The sequence below is a fragment of the Ipomoea nil genome, unplaced genomic scaffold, assembly GCF_001879475.1.
Source record: "Ipomoea nil cultivar Tokyo-kokei standard unplaced genomic scaffold, Asagao_1.1 scaffold3321, whole genome shotgun sequence".
Taxonomy (NCBI): domain Eukaryota; kingdom Viridiplantae; phylum Streptophyta; class Magnoliopsida; order Solanales; family Convolvulaceae; genus Ipomoea; species Ipomoea nil.
In genome coordinates, this window is record NW_017619749.1 from 1,830,501 (window position 1) to 1,851,663 (window position 21,163).

The following is a 21,163-nucleotide window of genomic DNA, read 5'->3' on the forward strand; positions in this document are numbered from 1 at the left end:
TGTACATAAAAAGATGCGATTATAATATACTGTACTGACTGAACAACCAGCCACCAAACACGTACTTAAAAAAAATGGGGTAATTTAATTTTCAGGACATTATGGGACTTCCATGACACAATCAGGGATGGATTATGTTGTTTTAAAAGAAAGTGGAAAATGCAACCGCCCCATATAAACAAATGGAGGAGGTGAAATAGTTAATTAAATGGAGTCAACGCTGATCTGTATCATCAGTTTTTGTTAATGGTTTTTCTTCAGTGCTAGCTGCAAGACAACATTTGTGATTCATGAATCATGGTTGTCAGTTGTGTTTGAGGAAGGCGATGGTGCATGGATTATTGATACTAGGTTGTTCAATTCTCTGCGAGTCTACAGTTCACGTCCCATGCAAATTCTTTGTAGGTCGAGATTGAATTGGTCGCCCTGGAATCTGTTGATTTGATACGATCTCACATGGACTCCTTGTATGTAAAATTTAAAGTTGAATGATTTTCTTTCATTTAATCGAGTACTAGTGATAGATACTCAAATGCAAGAGCAACATTATCTTTATTTGACCTGAACAAGAATTCTAGATAGATCATTCAATCACTCAACATATACGAGCCTTTAATTTGTCTTTTCTACTAATGGGAGTTGGACACGTGTAATAATGTCTCTATTTCTTAGTAAGGTCACTTAAGGGTGAAGGACACGAGTTAAGGGTCCATCGAACCTTTGTCTTTTCTGCTAATAATGGTAGTTGAATAGTGAACATGTGTACGTAATATGGTATTCGTATTTTAGTAAGGTCCTCTAAAAGGTGAAGAACCCGAGTCAGAATCCATAAAAACAAATTTAGGGCCTATATCTTTTCTACCAATTAATAATGGTAGTTAACAATTCCAACGAGGTTAAATATGAATGGTGGAATTAAAAAAAAAAAAATGGTTGAATTCCTTGATAATGGCCCGTTCCCTTGCATGCAGGAAACACAATAAAACTAGGAATATAATCTTTCTTGAGGTTGTGGCTCTTGATCTCCCATTATTGGTCGGCGAAAACCCACAGTCCACAGACAACGCAACAGAAATAAGAAATTCAACCGATCAGAGAGTAAGTACAGAACATTAATACAAGCTAAGTATGTGTCTGGTCCCCCTCCAATCACTACATCATAGTCACCAACCTAACATGTACGTATATACATACATATAAGCCAAGCCATTGTAGACGGCAGAGAAAAGAAATGTCACTGTTACAACTCTCATAGTAGTATATATAACAATAATTGAATTAAGAATCTATCTTCCAGCAAGTGTGGTCTATTGGCCGTTTTTATTTGAAACAGTCAGCTATAGGTATAACTTAAATTAAGTTATCTCTTTGTGATCATTTATCACCAGTTAGGATCGTATCTTTTTGTGATCATTTATCAGCCGTTAGGATCATAAGGAAGAATTTACCAAGTGTATACCGTATCCTTAAATAACAGCTATAGGTTTCACTCGTCATCCGAAAAAAATAATAATAATAATTGAATTAAGAAAATACAACCAAAAAAATGACCACCGCCCACCTCCCCATCATCCACCATGAAATCAGAGGACCTTGACAATGACTCCGGCCCACTTCCTCCCTCCTCCGTCGCGCGTGTGACGGTGGTGCCTTCCACATACACTTCAGACTTCACACTCAAGCTAATCAGATTATTGCAGTATTCAATCGCAATCATAATAATTATTATATATCCACATTCATTTTTTATTAAATATTTTTTTATATAAAATATCGTACGGTCGAAAATTTATATTTGTAGTTGTTATATACTTATATCCCCCACCCTACTTTTTTTTCCCCACGAATTATGAAATAAAACTAATTTTTTAAGACACAAATTAATTGAGAAAATAATAATTTTTTTTTTCAAAGAACAAAAGAGATAAATCAGTTTAAAATAGCCATAATAGTTTCAGAATTTATAAATTTAATTTGTAATTATAAGTCAACAGGATAATCAACTTAGTTCTGTTGTATAAATAATTTGTTGGCCTGGGAACTGATTATATGTTATGTAGGCCACTAGCCTGTTTCCTTTTATCATCATCTCAATTCCTGTCATTTTCTTTGCCTTCCACTACCAACAATTCATTAACATGCGAATGGAACAATGGCAGAATCAAACAAGCTGAGGAGAAATTAAGGAAAAAAAAGAGGAATAATAACTGATTTGGGTTGTTAATATTCTATATTTCTTGATTATAAAGTTGAAGAAAATAGCTACTGGATAAAAAACCTGAAAGTAAATATTAACATATAATCCCTTTGGATTATATTGAAGAACATCGGCATCAATCATGGAGCTAAGGGTTACCATAAAATATTGTGAAACCAAAACCTAACCATACACAACCATAGAAATAAGGTAACCCTTTTTTGAGATTTAGATGTCTTCCTCGGAGCTGTCGGGGGTCGGGTACTCATTCAAGTCGGGTTTGAACAGAACGACCCGGTTCTGGTTGAGAGACGGGGAGGTGGGCTCGGCGGAGGATGCATGGAGAGCTGCCTGGAGGGCGTCGACGCGGGCTCCGACCTCGGTAGCTTTCTTTCGGATGTCAGCGGCGGAGAGGTCGCGGAGCTGGTCGTCGTGGGGGGCGATGCACTCCGGGAAGTTGAGGCGGGCGGAGGGGCCGCGCAAATGGAAGACAGCGGTGTCGTAGGCGCGGGCGGCGGCGACGGGGGAGGAGTAGGAGCCCAGCCAAATCCTGGACCGCTTGTTCGGCTCGCGAATCTCGGCGACCCACTTCCCCCACTTCCTCATGCGGATCCCTCTGTACGGCTTCTCCTGCTGGCTTTGCCGGCTGTGCTTCCTCTTCTCGGCGGCGGCTCTTCCCGATCCTTCCATCGCCGGAAAATCAAGAACTTATTCTACCTCCTACTTTTTCAGTTCCGGTAGTGATCTGGTGAGGAAGATAAGGGGGAAAAGGTGGGTTTATGTATAAAAGTGTAAGAAAGGCGAAGCTAACATAGAGATAGAGAGAAAAGAAGAAAAGAAAAGGGGAATGAATCCATGAAAGCAATAATCCGGAATCCAATTGAGATGGTCTACCAAGAAACGATTGCCACGACCCAAGCTGTCATATTTATATGGAGGTGTCGTGTGGAAATAAAACGGCTGAGACTTTTATATTCAGAGAGGGAAGGGATATGATAGAGATGATGAAGGCGTTTGTGGGGCAAATTTTACCACCTCCCAACTTTTCCCTTCAAACTGCAATTTTGCCAAAAATAATAAAGTTTTGTGTAGGATCATATTTTTTAAAAAATTAAAATGTATTTTTTTATGCACTCCTAAGTAATATTATATTTTAACTAGAAAGATATTACATATTTTACAATAAGATAATCTCATACAATATTATATTCATTCAAAATAATATATTGAAATCACATAAAATACTAAATTTAATGTACACATATTATTAGTACAAATCGAGTAAATTATTTTGAGACAAGAGTTTATAGTTACACTCTGTCATGAATAAAAGATAGGAGATGAGAATGTACTAATTGAATGAACTTATTAAGATGACTAAGAGCAAAGTTCGTTTAGTTCTATGCCGCCAAATAGTATCGATTAAACTATTGTAAAGTTCTAGTAAATGTTGTAATTTGAAGGCAAAGATAACTTGATGAGCACATATGAAGCAACATGCTTGCATTTAAGTAACGAGTTAGTACTATAATGACTAGTAACAGATTACTTTATGTGACGTATTTCTGTTAGCAGATGGTATGTAACTCAAATCATTTAGGTAGCGTGACAGGTTACGTTGCTTATCCAATAATAAAGTAAGTGCATGTTAATATTCTATATATAGAAACGTAGAATTATACTTTATATTATCGACATATTTTGGTATGGCTTAAAATATTGTATATGTTTATCCCTAGCATATATATGTCTGGGGTGGGGGTAGGGGTGGGGGGTGGGGGGGGGGGGGGAAGCAAGGGCATTTGTTTCCTAATTGGCTGCTGGTTTGTATTTGTCGTGAGACGCGGCCGCCACGTTGATCTTCCATCCTTAAAGATACATATACGTACAAATTTGGCCGACATAGTCCATCGCCACCCGCCTCCACTCTTCACAGCCTCACCTCTCATTAATTAGTATTCTTTCTTCTCTCTACTACTATATACATCCACCCCAATTATTATAGTCATGATAGATCGATCATAGCACTACATACATTATTATACATACATATATATATATATACTTATATTATCTCTTTTTCTAATGTTTTTAAATAAAAGAAAAAGAACACTACATATATGAAACAATTGTAAGCATATTCACTTTTGTCTTAACATGTTAATAGATGGACAAAAAGGGCTGTCTAAATCTTTTCGCTCCAAGTAATAACTAACAATACCCTATTTCTTTTAATTTTTTTTTTTTTTTTGCATTATATTTTGTTATTGACAGATTGTGTTGGTTTGGGCTGTCGTTCATTGTGATCTAAGCTCATCACATCGAATATAATGAAACTCTCACACAACAGCTATCATGATGTACTGCATCGTATGTCATTGCTCACAATCTACTACTAATTATTGAGTTTATAAAATGATTTAAAAAAAAATACATTAAATGATCTTAATGTAGTAGGAAGGGGGTGGGTGATGGTTTGGGCACAGAAGGTCCAACTGACTAAACTAAATGCATTAATAGTTTTATAGGTGATGATATGATTGAAATAGTGACAGTGACTTTAACACTAGTTTAGTACAGTTGTGTTGAATGCCATGATATATATATAAATGCAGAGATTATATTTCAAATTTTCAATTGCAAAGTGGGGGATCCATACATACATACATATATATAAAATAAAAAGGAAGAAAGAGATAAAGAAAAGACTAATATAAGTCGGTGATAGATGATGACAAAGGGGGGTTGAGACGGTTGAGAAAGGCATTTCGTCCACGCAATTTGCCCCAATCAATTTCAACCTATGCCTGTTTGAAAGCTGGTGACTGGATGGTGGCCTCTGCACATATATATACATATATACATACATACATGCTAATATATATATATATATATATATATATATATATATATATATATATATATATATATATATATATATATATATATATATGCTATATTGCTATCCCCCTTGTCGCCTTAGCTTGTTTCAAATTCCACTTCCCAAATTCAATCATTCATTCTTTACGTTTTATGCACGTTTGATTGATAAAAAAAATCAAATTAAATAATGATATAAGGGTTAGTAATAGTAATATTACTATTCTTGTGGGTTAAAGTACTCATAACATTTTCTGTATAAAAAATTAATATGTCCAGTACTTTATTTCTTAATTGGAGCGAAAATGTGGATATATAGCTAGGAAAAAATCTATATGCATGTTGTTGTTATTTCTGTCCGTTTTGCATAATAGTGATCTAAGTTGACAGGTTTACAAGTTTTGTTATGTGTTAATATTGGGGGCGATGCTTATATTCATACTATAATGTTGCGGCAAAAATATACTTTTTTAAGATAATAATGAACACCATCGAACAGGTCAATCTCAAGTCACTATCTTAAATTTTTGAACCCTTATTAGACCAGTAGTTTAATTACAATATTGAGTTAGTCTGAAACAAGTTATTAACATTATTGATGGCTTATGATGATTTTGTTAAATTATAATTACAATATGATGAATTAATGAGACGAAATACATACACGGAATGGTGCAATTGGACTAATTGCTTGGCTTTGGATAAAATGACAAGAATTGAACCGCTAATTGTCTGAAAGATATGATACGATAATAATTTGAGGAATAGTATGAAAAACAAAACAAAACGACATGTGCTGCCGCCAAGCCAAGGCCACTTGTTTCATTAGTATTATCACAAAAATGAATCGACAAGTCTTTTCACGCCGCCGCCATCCAGCACACTTGCTACTATACGTATCGGCGGCGTATATATATATATATGGGCGAGATCTGATCTGCAGATCGAGAAGGATAAAGCTAACAGTATATTTAATTGTATATATACATTAAAACTCGTTCTAGTTAATGGGGTAGCTAGCCCTCAGCTCCACAAATTTAATTTAATTTGGCTGCGCCTTTAACTTCTACTACCCAAGTATATTGCATGCTCATAAAACACTAAAAGCATTCACATTAGTTTTTTTTTTTTTTTTTCAACTTGTGTGTGAGGTAGGGAGAAAGAAGAGGGGAGAGGGGAGATGAATTTGTATACTATTTAAGGGGTTTTGTCAATGTTAAAAAATAATAATAATAATAATGGGACGCATCTCAGATCATGATTTGCACGCTCAACAAGTATGTCTCTTTCATGCACTTGTTGAGGCGTATGACCACCCTCAAATTTTAGCTTTTTAAAATTTTATTCTCCTTTAATTTCCTTGGTTATTTTTTGCTAACAAAAACACCAAAATCATTGGGTTTACTCTCAGGCGTGGGACTTTGTATATCACAATGAATTTAATTGGTTTAAAAATATATGTTTTGATTAGAGTTATCAAAACATGTTATTGTGGTGCATTTTCGAAAATTGTGTGATGCATTTATACATGTCTGATGGTGAATTCACACTGACGGCATGGGAAACATTGTACGCATTTGAACCGATATATATTTACAATTAAATTATTTCTCATTTTTTCCATATTTATTTTAGTAATACTATAATTACATAAATCATATTATATATCGATTTTTTAAAGATAATTACAGACAAATGAGTCATATATTATTCAATTCATTGAGTGATACTTTTGCACTAATCTTATAATCAAATAAATGTTTCAAATATTAAAATTGTTTATATTTCATCTTTACTTTAATTATCTAAATATATAATAAAAATGTTATCCGTGCATCGCACGGGTAATTGGACAATTATTTGCTGGGATTCAAACAATGATAACATCATAAAACATAATCGACCAACGCATTTCATCAATTGCACTGTATAATATTCGTTGTTATAATTTATATAATTGTATATCGATCCAAATATTCTTAAAATATTATAACAAATCCGTTCCATCATGGATGAAAATACTAGTTACAAAAATAATATTATGCATTTATATTCTAATATTAACATAAATTACTAGTTTGTTACGGAGTATATTAAGAATCATTTATCAAGTTTAAAGGATGGCAAAATGTAGGGAACATGGTTTCAAATTTTAATTTATATTTAATTTTTTTAAAAGGATAAGTGGGAACTAATTGGCAATCGTTATGCTGTCCACCTTACAAGGTGGACATGTTTCTATGTTCATAATTACTGAATTATATGTTTATAATTATAAAGTTATATATTCATAATTTTTGAACTTCATATTTATAATTATTGAACTCTATATTCACAATTACAACACTCTATGTTCATAATTATAAAACTATATATTCATAATTTTTGAACTTCATATTTACAAATCTTGAATCTTTTCTCTATATTCATAATTACAGCCCTATATGTTCATAATTATGTTCACAACTCTATGTCCATAATTATAGAATTATATGTTCATAATTTTTAAACTATATATTCGTAATTATGAATAGTTTTGGAACCGCATCCACCTTGCAAGGTGGACACGGTTCCACAGCATAATTTGTCCTTATTGATCAAGCTATTTGGGCTACAGAATTTAGCGGCCCATTATACCCATTCACAATATGGGCTGGTATATGTAGCCCAAAGTATGGAGAATGAGCATAATCCATAATAAACAAATCGAGTCAATGACACTGAAAAAAAGGGATAGTTATGCTGTATGCACCATGCATGGTGCATACGGATGTCAAAACGACGTCGTTTTATTAAAAAACGCGCATCTCCTCTTTAAAAAAAATTCAGGTTCGATTCTCAGCAACAACATTATATTGTTTATTCATTCTGGAATTTTAGTTCATAGATTATGGAATTATAGTTCATTGATTATGGAATTATAGTTCATCGATTATGGAATTGTAGTTCATCGATTCTGAAATTTTAGTTTATAGATTATGGAATTTTAGTTCATTCATTCTGGAATTTTTAGTTCATAGATTAGATTATGGAATTATAGTTCACCGATTATGGAATTTTAGTTCATATGTTGTTGCTGGGAATCGAACTTGATTTTTTTTTTAAGGGGAGACGCGCGTTTTATTAAAACGACGTCATTTTTGCATCCGTATGCACCATGCATGGTGCATACGGATGCACAACATAATTTGCCGAAAAAAAGGGGTTCAGTTTTGAAATTGTAAAAAAGGCGGGGAAAAGGAAAAGGGGTACTAAAAGCAAAAAAGAAAAGAAAAATGGCCCTGAAAAAGAAGATTAAATTGGTCCTTTTTCTCATCAATGGCGTGCAAAGAGAACCAAAAAAGGCGACATTGTTCAACATATTTTTTCACAAAAAAAGGCTGAAATTAGCAATGGCGAATCCAGAAAATTATGTCAGTGGGGGCATGCTTAAAATGATGTTAGAATTGTTAATGTCAAAATATCAAACACCTACCTATAATATGGTCCAAATATATTATAAATTATAATAAAATGTTTATGATAGACTACTTAGGGGCGGAGCCAAAACTATACTCGAAAAGAAATTATATTAATAAATACTTTAATTTAAAAAAAAAACATTCATTAATAGGTGGGAAGAAAGAAAAGTGCTGCATGTGGGTTTTGAACATTTATTAAAAGCTGGGAAGGGAGAAAACTGCTAAAGGTAGGTTTTGAACCCATGCCATTTTATATATCATAACCAAGGTTCAACCAGTTAAGCTACTAAATTCTTTAGTAATCTTTACATATAAATGTATATATACTAAGAGATTGCAAAGGGGTGAGTGGGGGCAACAGCCCCCACTGCCCCCATTGTGGCTCCGCCAATGGAAATTAGTTATGGCATATTCATTGGTCGACAGCCACTTTTATTTCTCTCCGGCAACTGTGCCAAAAACTTATGACTCTTAACCGAAGAAAAAATTTATGACTCTTAACCGAAGAAATGACATTCTTAGTAGTTCAATTGTGATTGTCATCCAGTATTGAGTATCCTAACATTCACTCATGATATTTGGCCCACCCAAATCCTTAACTTTGACCGATGTCGATAAGTCGAACTAAGTTTTCTTTTTGATTTGGGCCTTTGGCCCACGCTAGAATAGGATGGGGATGTAAGACAACTTTGATTAATGAGAACGTTTTTAGTAGTTCAATTGTGACTGTTAAGTGTTTGGTGTCCTCAGCCTCAACCTCAGCCACGATCTTTGGCTACCTAAGTCTTCATCTTTGATTGAAGTCGGCAATTTGGAATAGATTTCCCGGTTAGCTTGGACTTTTCAGCCAATAACAATAGTGTTTAACAAATAAATAATAAACAAGATATGTAAAATGTGATAACAAAAATACTAAATTTATAATTTCATTAAAAATTAATGATTATATTTGTACCGCGAATAATTGGAAGGTTATTATTGAATTGCATTTTTTGTCCCAAACCTCAATGGCTTAAGGGATGCAACTCTTTTGGTTATGCTTTACTTCGATTTGATGGCAACATCTTTATCATTTGCACGTCTACCTAATTTGCAATTAATTATTCAAGAAACGGTCGGCAAAACATTAATTATGTTTTGACTAACAACAAGGTTTTTAATGCTATTTTTAAAAGGGAAAAAAAAAACATAATCAATATCGTGCATTTGGATGATTATATCAATATTACATTCTTCCCAATTATATCAATATTATTACATGACTATTACACAGTGTTAGTAATCTAAAAGGTGATTAGTTTAGATTTATATTATAAGGTTAAAAATTACTTCGTAATAAACATGTTTTAATTAATTATGAAAAATTTAACATCTTAATAAGTAATTTGATAATAATTCATGACCAGTTATATGATTGAAATATAATTTATTATTATATCTTGACAATTTAAAAATGTTCGGGTGAGTTATACATATTCGGTCTGTCTAGTAGCTAGACTTGCACCTTTAAATATACTTGACTAGAATCAAGGAATTCACGGACAAAGAAGAAAAAAAGCACGGTTAGGCGTCAACCACAATTGGACCACCTACTCGACTTGATGAGTCAGTCAAGAGAAGATGCGTGGAGGCACGACAGAGAACCGACTTAGTGTATACTGATTCTATGTGCAATATAAGTAATTCGTTTGATCCCGACTCAAGGATCATCTAGTACTCATTTTCATTATACTCATCTTATCTTATTCTATATAATAATACCTGATCATCCCAAGTTTAACTGATTGTCCTATTTATTTTACACACTCTATTCCATTTATTACACTGCAACAAATTCCTATATCAATGTCTATTTACACTATCAAATTCCTAATCAATTAATTTGATTGAAACAACAAATATTAGAAAAAAAAATTCAAAATTATAATCCTTCAATATCTTAACTTATCTAGAAGGTCATACCTTTAACCCCCTCTCGTTGAAAACACGTTTCTATTTATTATGCAGAGAATATGCATCGGTTTTAAACGTAATAAATAAATATATTTATGATATACACAAGTCAACAAAGACAACTAATTAAACCCCAATATAAAACAGTCACCGTGGGTAAAAAACCGACCTCATATGATCTTTGACACACGTGAGGATCTTCAAATTTTGTCCTCTGAAATTCATACGAGGTTTCTGGAATCATGGTTTGACTTGGTGTAATTGATTTTAGTTTTTGGGTTTATGGGTATTTAGCAGAAATGAAGTAAAATTTTTCTGTCTTTTTTGTTCACTGTTGCAGCCTTTCTTGAATCGTTCATAGTCCACGCCTGCCCTCATATTTATGTTGAACAAAAGGCATCTATGTTCCTCTCTGTACATCTTTTGCTCTTTTCAAGAAGAATAATTTCCCAGAAAAGTGAGGAGTTTAATTTGAAGTGGGTGAGGATTGAGGAAGAAGGTGGCCGGAGAGATGCAGGGATGGTTGAAGATCACGTTGGCGGCGGTGTCGACCGGAGTTCTTGTTTCTCTGGTGATTATGGTTGTCCGGAAAGCATGTTGTCGTGGGAGAGGAAGGGTTGAAGAACGGCGATCGGAGATTATGGAGGTTGGGCCGGCGGGGAGATCGGTATCTCAGGTTCACCATGTGAGTCTTCATCATCTCGACAGAAACGGCACCAAGAAAACCAATTACTACGTTTTCCGGCGGGGGCCGTCGGCGAAGCCGTTTTTCAGTTGGGCGGATCACCCGTCCTTAGTCACGGACGCCGTCGAGAACGGGTGGTCGCAGTTCGGTTTCACGGCCTACACGCCGTCGACGTCCGTTAAATCGGCGAGGTCGTTGTTGGGCGCCTGCGGACCCGGCGACCATGGTAATCAAACGGAGGTGAAGATAAGCTGGGAAGTCTCCCCGGGGTCGGCTGATTTCATGCAGAAAATCCAATTCCGGCGTAACTCCGGCGTCCTGAAGAGAATCACGAGCAGCAGACACAATTTCACGGCAATGGGCGGCGCTCCCGTTTCGTCCGTAATCAAGACTTGTCTCCCGTTGCCAGGTCCGCCATTATTGGGAGCTTCACCGTTCCCACAAGAAGCTTATTTTGAGATCACAGTCTTTCCCTGTGATGATCAAGAAGACAGCCGGCGATCACAAGATGACAAAATTAAGCTTATCCCAGACGACATTAATGCAAAAACACCCAAGAACCGCGGCCTTCATGAATCAATCGGCGATGGAAAGGAAATCAGGAACCATGTTGCCCTGTCTGTAGGGCTAAGTGGAACTGGTTCTCTTCCATTGAAGCTTCCTGGGAGCTATCCTGGTTCCATTGGATTCAACTCCAACGGTTCTGTCTGTCTTGATGGTAAGAAACAAACATCATCCTACTTTTCATTTCCCACAACCAAACATCATTTGCAGATACATGTATTCCAGCCCAACTAAAAGCCTAAGCTGATAGTGGAGTGGGTTTAAGCAACACGTGAACCGTAGTCGCTTATGGGTGGTGCTGAGATTTGAACCCATGACCTTTGGCATGGCTCTGATAGTTGAATTGCACATTAATGGCTATATGCTCAACAATGATATACTTACCTTTGTTTTGATGTGTTTAGGGATGATGTTAGTGAATGAATCAGAAAAGGAAGAATGGGGGACAGCAGAGAAAGTGATTGGGTGTGGGTACAATCCAACCCAGAAGAAGGTATTCTTCACAGTGGATTCACAGCTTATCCATGAAATCCACTGCAAATCCGAGGAATTTGGGAACCCATTGTACCCAACTTTAGCTGCAAATGCTGACATAATGGTTGTGGTGAATCTTGGGCAGAGTGCATTCAAATATGCAGCTGCAAATCTGCAGAGAACTCCAAACCCATGCTTCATTGGGCCTCTGGCAAGCAATTCTCCAGCAGCTATAGGGTATGAAGACAGCAAGGAGCTTTTCTCCATGGGGAGAATCGATTCCCAGTGGCTGAACAGAAGCGCAACTGCAGCAAGGAGCAATGGCAACAGTGTGAATAATCTGAAGCAGATAGATTTTGATGACTTGGAATCTGAAGGGGAGCTGTTTGAAATTGTGTTGGATAGTTCAGGGAAAAATCCCAACACTCTATAGCATCATCATCATCCTAACAAAACATCATTAGATTAGATCATTTCTTTTAATCATACTTTGCTTGTGCATGTTAATTAGTTTCTTGTTTTCCCCTCTTTTCTCTTGAATGAAGGCTGCAAAATTTTGTGTGAATTGCCTTCCTTGTAACCAGAAAAATATTCATTTGTGTAGATAAGCAAAATGATCCACAAAATTTACCCCCTTGCATATGGTAGTTTTTTTACAATGTGTATCTCTATATTGGATAACAAGGAAATTTGTCATCACTGTCCGAATGTGTGCATAGAGTAAATTTTGTTATTGTGTAATAATACACAAATTACATAAAAAGTTGAACTAGAAAAGAGTTTTTTGCACTTTTAGTCCCACGACTATAGTGGCACTGGCAGAATTGATCCACGACTTTTGAACCTTGCAATTTTAGTCCACGACTATTGATTTTTTTGCAAAAATGGTCCTTCCGGCCACTTTTCCGTCAAAATTTCACCGGAAAAAAAAATTCTCCATTTTTAGCCGGGTTAAAATTGACATTTTACTTATCTCAAAAAATTAAAAGAAAAAAATTGATATTTGACCACATACAATATTACTGGGCTACATACTACTGCCCCAGGCGGCGGAGTTCCTAGAGCAGGCAGGGCTGTCAGTAAGCAGCGGAGCGCCCGTGGCGTTCCCCGGGCTAGTTGGGTTATCCGGCAGTAGGATTGGAGTGGTACATGTACTCCGCTGCCTAGGGCAGTAATATGTAGCCCAGTAATATTGTATGTAGTCAAATATCAATTTTTTTCTTTTAATTTTTTGAGATAAGTAAAATGTCAATTTTAACCCGGTTAAAAATAGAGAATTTTTTTTTTCCGGTGAAATTTTGACGGAAAAGTGGCCGGAAGGACCATTTTTACAAAAAAAATCAATAGTCGTGGACTAAAATTGCAAAGTTCAAAAGTCGTGGATCAATTCTGCCAGTGCCACTATAGTCGTGGGACTAAAAGTGCAAAAAACTCAACTAGAAAACCCTTATGCTACAATTTTGTTTTTGTCTCGATCTATTAAACATTGTATTTAGTGGGAATTTGAAACGTGTCACAACTACATAGGTTTTGGTATAGCCCCTTTTTCCTAGGAGGTACTTAATTCTATGTCACTTTATGTTTATTTTATCAATACGAATACAAACTGTGCTTATATAGTTAAATATATATTATATAATTGTATTGAGTATTATTAATAACACTAAATTTAATAATGTAATTAAATACGGAGTATATTATATATAATTATACTGAATATTATTAACATTGATCCAGATAGAAACCACAATCATATTTGGAATATTTTCATACGAGAATCAGTTTGTTTGTGTTTCCCCTTTTTTCATGTCTCTCTGATTTCAAAGGTATTGGGAAATGGTGGTTGTGATTTCCAGATGTCCTTTTGAATGGTATTGGAAAGAGTAAAGAAGATGAAAAAGATGAAGATGGCGGTGAGTTGTGTAATCTTGATTAGGATGCGTCGGTGTTGGCAATTGCGAATTAAGATGCATGAACATGACCGCTGTTTCAAAAGCGTGCGTGCCTTGGGAATTTTAATTTATTCTTTAATTAATTGTGGGTTGACGTTGTTAAAACACTAATGAATTAAAAGTAAAAGCACTAGTTAATGGAAAACATTGGATTTTGTTTGATAAAATAATTAGTCTATCAGTTAATTTTAACTTATTTAATCATTATTAATTATTTAATTTTGTTAAATATTTAATTTAAAATGTTAAAATTTAAAAAGTTGTTTAAAATAATTTTTTCAAAAAATTATACTAAATAGTTATCAACTAACAATTAATTTGTCAAATATTTTCTACAATCAGTTAATGTTATCAACTAGTTATACCTTTTAATTAATACAATTAACTAACAGCTAACAGCCATTTATCAAACATGGTCATAGTGGTGAGTTGTCCTAATCGCTATCTTAAATGCACCATTTCTTAGGTAGTTTTGGATTAAGGGCCTCGCAAGACGCAACCCTTGGGCTTGGGCTACCTGGATAATTCATCAAATCTTTGAAGTGCCAACCTGCGAATTAAGGGCAAACATCCATTGATGAATATTTAGCAACAAACCCAAAAATCCAGGTTACAATATCTTATGGGCCAGAAGTTGGGCTTGTTGCAGACATCAAATATCAATCCAAGAAAAGGATTAAAACGATGATGCACGGAAGATAACCAAAACAAAATCTAAGGGAACCATATTCAGATTGCAAGATCAGAGGGACCAGAGGTACCATGATTGCATCGGAGGAATCAAATACGGAGTACCATTTTCATTTGCAGATGATCACATGTTCAATGTATGCTTAGGTTGTCCATATCCGATCATTTCAAATTAAAAAGGTCAATAGACAGCTTTTATGGAAAGATAAACGGATAAATTAAAAACTAATTAGATATAAGACATTTGTATTAGGATTAATGAGCGATGGAGGTATGGGAATGATGTCATGCATGAAAGATAAAAGAAGTGGAAAAGAAGGATGATGAGAACAAGGGTTGAGATTGGGAGAGGCATGTGATATTGCAAAGTTGGACATGTGTAGAAAGCACAAAGGGGGAAAAAGATGAGAGGGATTGATCGAGTTGGGCATAAAGTCTGCCATTGTGGACACCACCACTGTACCTCACCCCTCCATCTCTTTCTAATACTAATATAATGTAGCTAGGTACCCAAACACCAAAATCATATCATTTTATTGGTTCTAAACACATTGAACTTATATCAATCATGTGACTTTGTCCTCCATTCTTTTGATTTACAATAAAATTTGTCGTTATTGTTCAAATGTGAACTATAGATTAAACTAATATTGTGATATTAACTAACAAAGGTCAATAATAAAAAGATAAATTAGTCTAACTTGCTCATAGTTGATCGGCTCAAATCAGCCTAGATTGTCATCCCTTCCTGGGCTTTCACCTTTACATTACCATGCCTAACTCAAAACCCTTTGCTAAAATAATGAGTTTGAAATAGTTGGTAAATGGACGACCGTACTATTAATACAACTACAAAATCAGATGATGAATTCTTGCAAGGTACACCATGTTAAAAAATTCTAAACCAAAATATATATTGCAAGGAAATTCTTAATGACTAGCGTTTATGTTACATGTGTTGTCAAAAATATTATTTCTTTTCAAATTTATAGTAAGTTTAATTTAAAATCAAAAGAACACTTGATAAACGGATGGTTAATGCAACTCTAAGATCATAGGATTAACTCTTAAAGAAACCTCATGTTAAAAAGTTCTGATCTGGATCAAAATTTACAAAAAAATTCAGGAATTAGTATTAGAGTTAGGGGTCATTTGGTTCACGGAATGTTAGATTACCTTAGGGAATGTTAGATTGCTGGGAATGTTAGATTACTGGGAATGTTAGATTCATGTGTTTGGTTAAAATTGGGGTATGTAATATAATCATGTTTGGTTTAGGGTTATCTTTTATTCATACACTATAATATCCTTAACATATTTTCATATATTTTAATAAATTTTAAAATTAAAATAAATAAATAAGATAACGGTATCATATATAATTACATGATTTTAAAATATTAACTAAAATATTGAACTTGAGAAACAAAATTATTTTATATGCTAACCTAGCATAATAAAAATAAAAAAATATATAATTACAAAAATAATTATATGTGTGTGTATGTGTGAGATAAACTAACATAATCAAGGTTAAAGTTTAGGGACGGGATCAACTTAACTCAAGAAAGGGATTTATGATCCTTACATCATTTTCTATTTATATTGTTCTTTTTTGCATTTGATGTATATGGCCACGTAGGAGATTGAGAGGGATTTATGACCCTAAAGTGGAAGCTATTGTAGGATTAAGAGCAGGCTTAATTAATTACGGCGGCAAGTGTTAAGTCGCTGTGTTAACTGTTAATTAATCCCTAGCTTTTTGCATTGTTTGATAATGGCATAAGAATAATGAAAATAGAAAGGTGGCTTACTTTCCAATTATGACAAATTAAAACTAATTTGCACAAGGTTTAATTTAGGGAGATTGGGTATTTAATTTAGGTAGTAACGTAAGAAAGGGAAAAAATCATAGGAACAAAGAGTTAGGTCAAGAAAAGGAAAGATGGAGAGGGATGTGTAGGGGGAATTGAATTGAATTGAATTGAATTCGTCCATATAATAATCAATTGTTTCTATCAACTCTAAAAGCTCCTGCGCAGACTATTCTTACTTGTGGATGAAGATGTCGGCCTAGGAACATTTCTCATTTCTTTATATGTGCAAATTAAAAGCAAGTGTCATTTAGTGTAGTTGAGTATATTGCCAGTATAGATGCTTCACTTCTATTCTACTATACTGTCTCGTCTTTGATCTGTCTTAGCTTGAGACTGATCAAAATCGGCTCGAGTCACTCCTCATCAAAAAACTCTATTTGATAGAACAACAGTTAACGATTCAATCACTCTCAATCAACCCTTATATATTGCATTGTGAATTTTGGTCCAAAAATTATGTGTCTACAGTTGATATATTCTGTACCTGCAGTTACTCATTTATGTGTATGTTAAATTGAAGACACATAAAATGATAATTACAGACATATGCATAAACTAGTAATTGCAGTACAAAATATGTTAATTACAGACACATAATATATTGTAACTGCAAACAGATAATGGCCATATTTAGTAAAATAGTTAGCTTATCAGCCAATTTTGACTTATTTGACCACTATTAATTGTTTGACTTGGTTAAAAAATCAATATAATAAGTATTTGGTTAATTAGCTTTTTGTAACTCCAAAATGCTAAAATTAAAAAAAAAAACTGCTTAAAACAACTTTTTTTAATTAACTTTTTAAGAAAATACATTATACCAAACAGTTATCAACTAATTAATAGCTAATTTACTAAACACCTTTCTACAATCAACTAATGTTATCAACTACTTAACCCTCTAATTAATTAACCCAACCAGCTATCAGCTATCAGCTATCAGCTAACCATTTACCAAACAGAACCAATATGTTTTGTGATTAATATATTCTATACATGCAGTTAATCGTTTCATGTGTAATTACCATGTTTCCATGTTTCAAAAGCTCCAACTTAGTAAGGCCAGAAAGTGTTATTACAACGTAACAAATGGTCGCTCCAACAACTTTCTGCTCCAACAATTACGTTGTCAAGATAGAAGCTTTGGAGCTAGCTGGCTGGGCGGGTTGGTTTGGGATTTACAGCTTTTTTGTGCCGGTTTAGGTTTTGATGTGTTATTGCTGCATGTTGACCGCCCAAATTATGTGGACCACTAAGCAACGTAACCGCCGTGTGCTACAGCTAAGACGTTAATCTTACCTTGTTTTCCAGTCTTGAACGTCATGGACCACTCATCAATCTCATGCATAGCAGGTTTCATGCATTTAAAATACAAAATAAAAAAAATCTTATCCACATTTGTTATCAAAGTGTGGTCGCATTCATGCATAAAATGCTAAACCCATTATTTTTAAAACCAACAAAAATTATTATGATCGACACTCTTTATATTATTTGACGATATGATAATATTTATATTAAAAAATTGATTTAAAGGGAAAATGACACTTTTTCCCCCTAAGTTATATACTTATAGCACTTTTTCCCCCTCAATTATTTATGTAAGCACATTAGCCCCCTCAATTATTTTAAAAGTGGTGGTTTTTCCCCCTGATATATTAAATTGACATTTCTACCCTTAAAGTAAACATTTTATTTATTTTATTTCTCCAACAAATTATTGTGTATATGTAGCAATGACCACGGTTCGGTTCGAACTGAACCGGACACTATAGCAATCGAATTAAAAGTTTTCGGATATGATTCAGATCTAGAATCTAATATTTAGATTTCAATTTATTAAATTTATGAACCAAAAAAACTGGATCATGAACCGTGAACCGGCGGTTCCGGATCCGGTTCGCGATTTTGAACCGTCTTTATTTTAAATTTTATTTTAAAATAGTCTAAATTCAACAATAAATGTATTTTATTTTTTCAGTTCGGAACATGAACCGGCCATTTCGATTTGCGATTTTAATAAACTCTAAATATCGCGTTTTGATTCTAAATTGTAATTGGAATATTTTGGTTTGGTTGCTATAGTATCTGTTTGGTTTGAACCAAATTACAGTAATAATTTGTTGGAGAAGAAAAATAAATGAAATATTTATTTTAAATATTTATTTTAAGGGTAAATATGTCCATTTAACATTTTAGGGGGGAAAAGAGCCACTTAAATAATTGAGGGAGAAAAAGTACTATAAGTATATAACTCAGGGGGGAAAAGTGCCATTTTCCCTTGATTTAAATGATGAATTGGAGCAAATATATATATGAACGTACGTACGCATGGTTAATAATTGACTAATATAATGTGAGTCACCCTACCCATGCTTGAGTATAGGGGACACCATTTTAACGTTGTTGAAGAAGCCATATGTGTATTCTTGCCCGGCCGACGGAGTACACTCTGAGCTGTTAATGTACTATGTGTTGCAACACAGATCGGATGATCCGATCCAAGTCGTCCTTTTTAGATTGATTTGGAGTTTGGACTTAAAAAAAAAAAAAAATTATAATTCATCTAAAATCCTACTTAATTAAAAGACGTTGATTAAAGTAAAATGGGTTTGAATTGCTTAAATTAGTACGAGATTGATGAGGAGTTGGAACATACATATGTATGCCGTAACGACCACGATTAAATAAATGGGTAAGCAGGGCACTTTCTACAGTACCTGACCTTTCAGTCTCAACTCTCAAGACTCCTAACCTTATGGTACACTCCAAATTAAAATCATTGAATAAATGGTTTGGCGTATATGTGTATGTTGATATTTGTGCACCAAAACTTGTGGACGTTTCTTCGTTTCTAGTCAGATGAAAGTGACCATTGGCCACTTGGCCAGGCCATCTACTAATTAACCACAGTGCATTAATTAAAAAACCCTTCTAATCTCTATTTAATTTCCCACTTAACATTCATATGATGCACTTGTGATTACAAAAACCTTGACCTCCATATATAATGACAATTGCCAAAAAGACGAAAAAAAATAAACTTTAAGATGCACCCACAATTATTATGTTGTGATTGATGTGAAGATGCATTAATTGTTCATAAAATGTAGAATCCTCAACCCCAAAGGTTCTCTAGGTCTCAGGTTGACAAAGCATATGGGGGGATGTAAATCATGGTAACACAAAGGCTAGATCTTTGCTTACTGCGCACAAGGAGTCCTCTCACTTTGAGAGGTTGCTTCCACACTACTGCTGGTAAGATTTGATCCCGAATTATTACTGTGACCAACTGAGTTGCCCATGCGGACAGTGAAGATACATTAATGAAACAACTACTGGTCACTTGAGATCTTTAGTTAAATTAGAAAAGATTTACAATATTATTCTATTAATTTATGTATGTTGCATTATATATGGTTGGGGTGGTGAGGGGTTAATTAATGCCTAATAAAGTATGGGTCCATTTATACATAAATGGAGTAGATGGGCAATGTAGTTAGTTTACAAATTAGGAAAATATAATGCATGTAATTAAGCTCTAATCCTATTATTAACGATGAGTCTATGTGCTAGCCTTCTAGATGCCCTTTTAAGCCTTTCACATAGCTTCTTCCTTGCCTAATATACTCCCCATTTTTTGCAATTTTTAAAAGTTGGGGAAAGATCTATGCCAACTTGCCAAGAAATATTATATATTTTTGGGAGAAGTGTCAAATAAGCCCATGTACTATTGTTAAGTACTCAATTCCCACCTTGAATTAAGTTAAAGGCTAATTAACCACACTTACCTACTAAATTTGTTCAATTAACTTTTTTGTAGGTAATTGACTTTTTTTTTTTTGCAGGTTACCAATTCAATTATTGAAAAAATAATTTCAAAATAATTTAAAAATTATTATAAAAAAAAAAAAGAAAAAAAGAATACAACCACCGGTTGTCCTCCCGGCTGTATTCTTTTTATTTTATTTTATTTTATTTATTTTAATAATTAAATAGGCAACCTGTTATTAACCTGTAAAAAAAGTCAATTGAACAAATTTAACTCGTAGATGGACCTATTTGACACTTAATTTAGTTCGTGGTGAAAATTGAGCACTTCGCAGTAGTAGATGGGCCTATTTGACACTTGTGCCTATATTTTTCTCTATAAAAATTGTTCCCAAAAAGTTGAATCTCCGACTCCAAGAGCCTTCTACGATCCCGGCCCGACAAAGCATATGACCGGACACAGAAGCTAGACTTTTACTTACTGCACACGATGTGCTATTCTCACTTTAAGAGGTTGCTCCCACACTGTCGCTGCTTGTGAGACTCGATCCCGAGTTATTGTTCCATGACCTACTGAGCTGCCCATGCAGACTTTTTTATAAAAATTACTTCTACGAATTCACTCTTTAATTTGATTCACAGTGATTTTATTTAAATGA

The 21,163-nt window shown here is 34.3% G+C and overlaps 3 protein-coding genes across 3 annotated transcripts in view; 2 read left to right on the plus strand and 1 right to left on the minus strand.

The window, feature by feature from the left end:
• Positions 1-21,163, plus strand: part of LOC109170208 (kinesin-like protein KIN-4A) — a 32,304-nt gene that overhangs the window by 1,856 nt on the left and 9,285 nt on the right. The window contains exon 2 of the mRNA XM_019319211.1: positions 13,451-13,454. The gene's annotated coding sequence lies outside the window, so the exon portion shown is untranslated. The remainder of the gene's footprint in view (positions 1-13,450; positions 13,455-21,163) is intronic.
• On the minus strand, positions 2,217-3,166 carry LOC109170214 (ethylene-responsive transcription factor RAP2-1-like). Its single transcript, XM_019319220.1, has one exon. The coding sequence runs from the start codon at positions 2,885-2,887 to the stop codon at positions 2,426-2,428; it is 462 nt and encodes a 153-aa protein (XP_019174765.1). The 5' UTR covers positions 2,888-3,166; the 3' UTR covers positions 2,217-2,425.
• On the plus strand, positions 10,632-12,844 carry LOC109170211. Its single transcript, XM_019319216.1, has 3 exons — positions 10,632-10,736; positions 10,832-11,894; positions 12,145-12,844. Exons 2-3 carry the CDS (start codon positions 11,003-11,005, stop codon positions 12,645-12,647), a joined length of 1,395 nt encoding a protein of 464 aa, XP_019174761.1. The 5' UTR covers positions 10,632-10,736; positions 10,832-11,002; the 3' UTR covers positions 12,648-12,844.

Coding starts and splice junctions, on each gene's coding strand:
- LOC109170214 (XM_019319220.1), bottom strand. CDS start 2,887: ATGGAAGGATCGGGAAGAGCCGCCGCCGAGAAGAGGAAGCACAGCCGG.
- LOC109170211 (XM_019319216.1), top strand. CDS start 11,003: ATGCAGGGATGGTTGAAGATCACGTTGGCGGCGGTGTCGACCGGAGTT. Junction 11,895..12,144: donor CGGTTCTGTCTGTCTTGATG/GTAAGAAACAAA, acceptor TGATGTGTTTAG/GGATGATGTTAGTGAATGAA.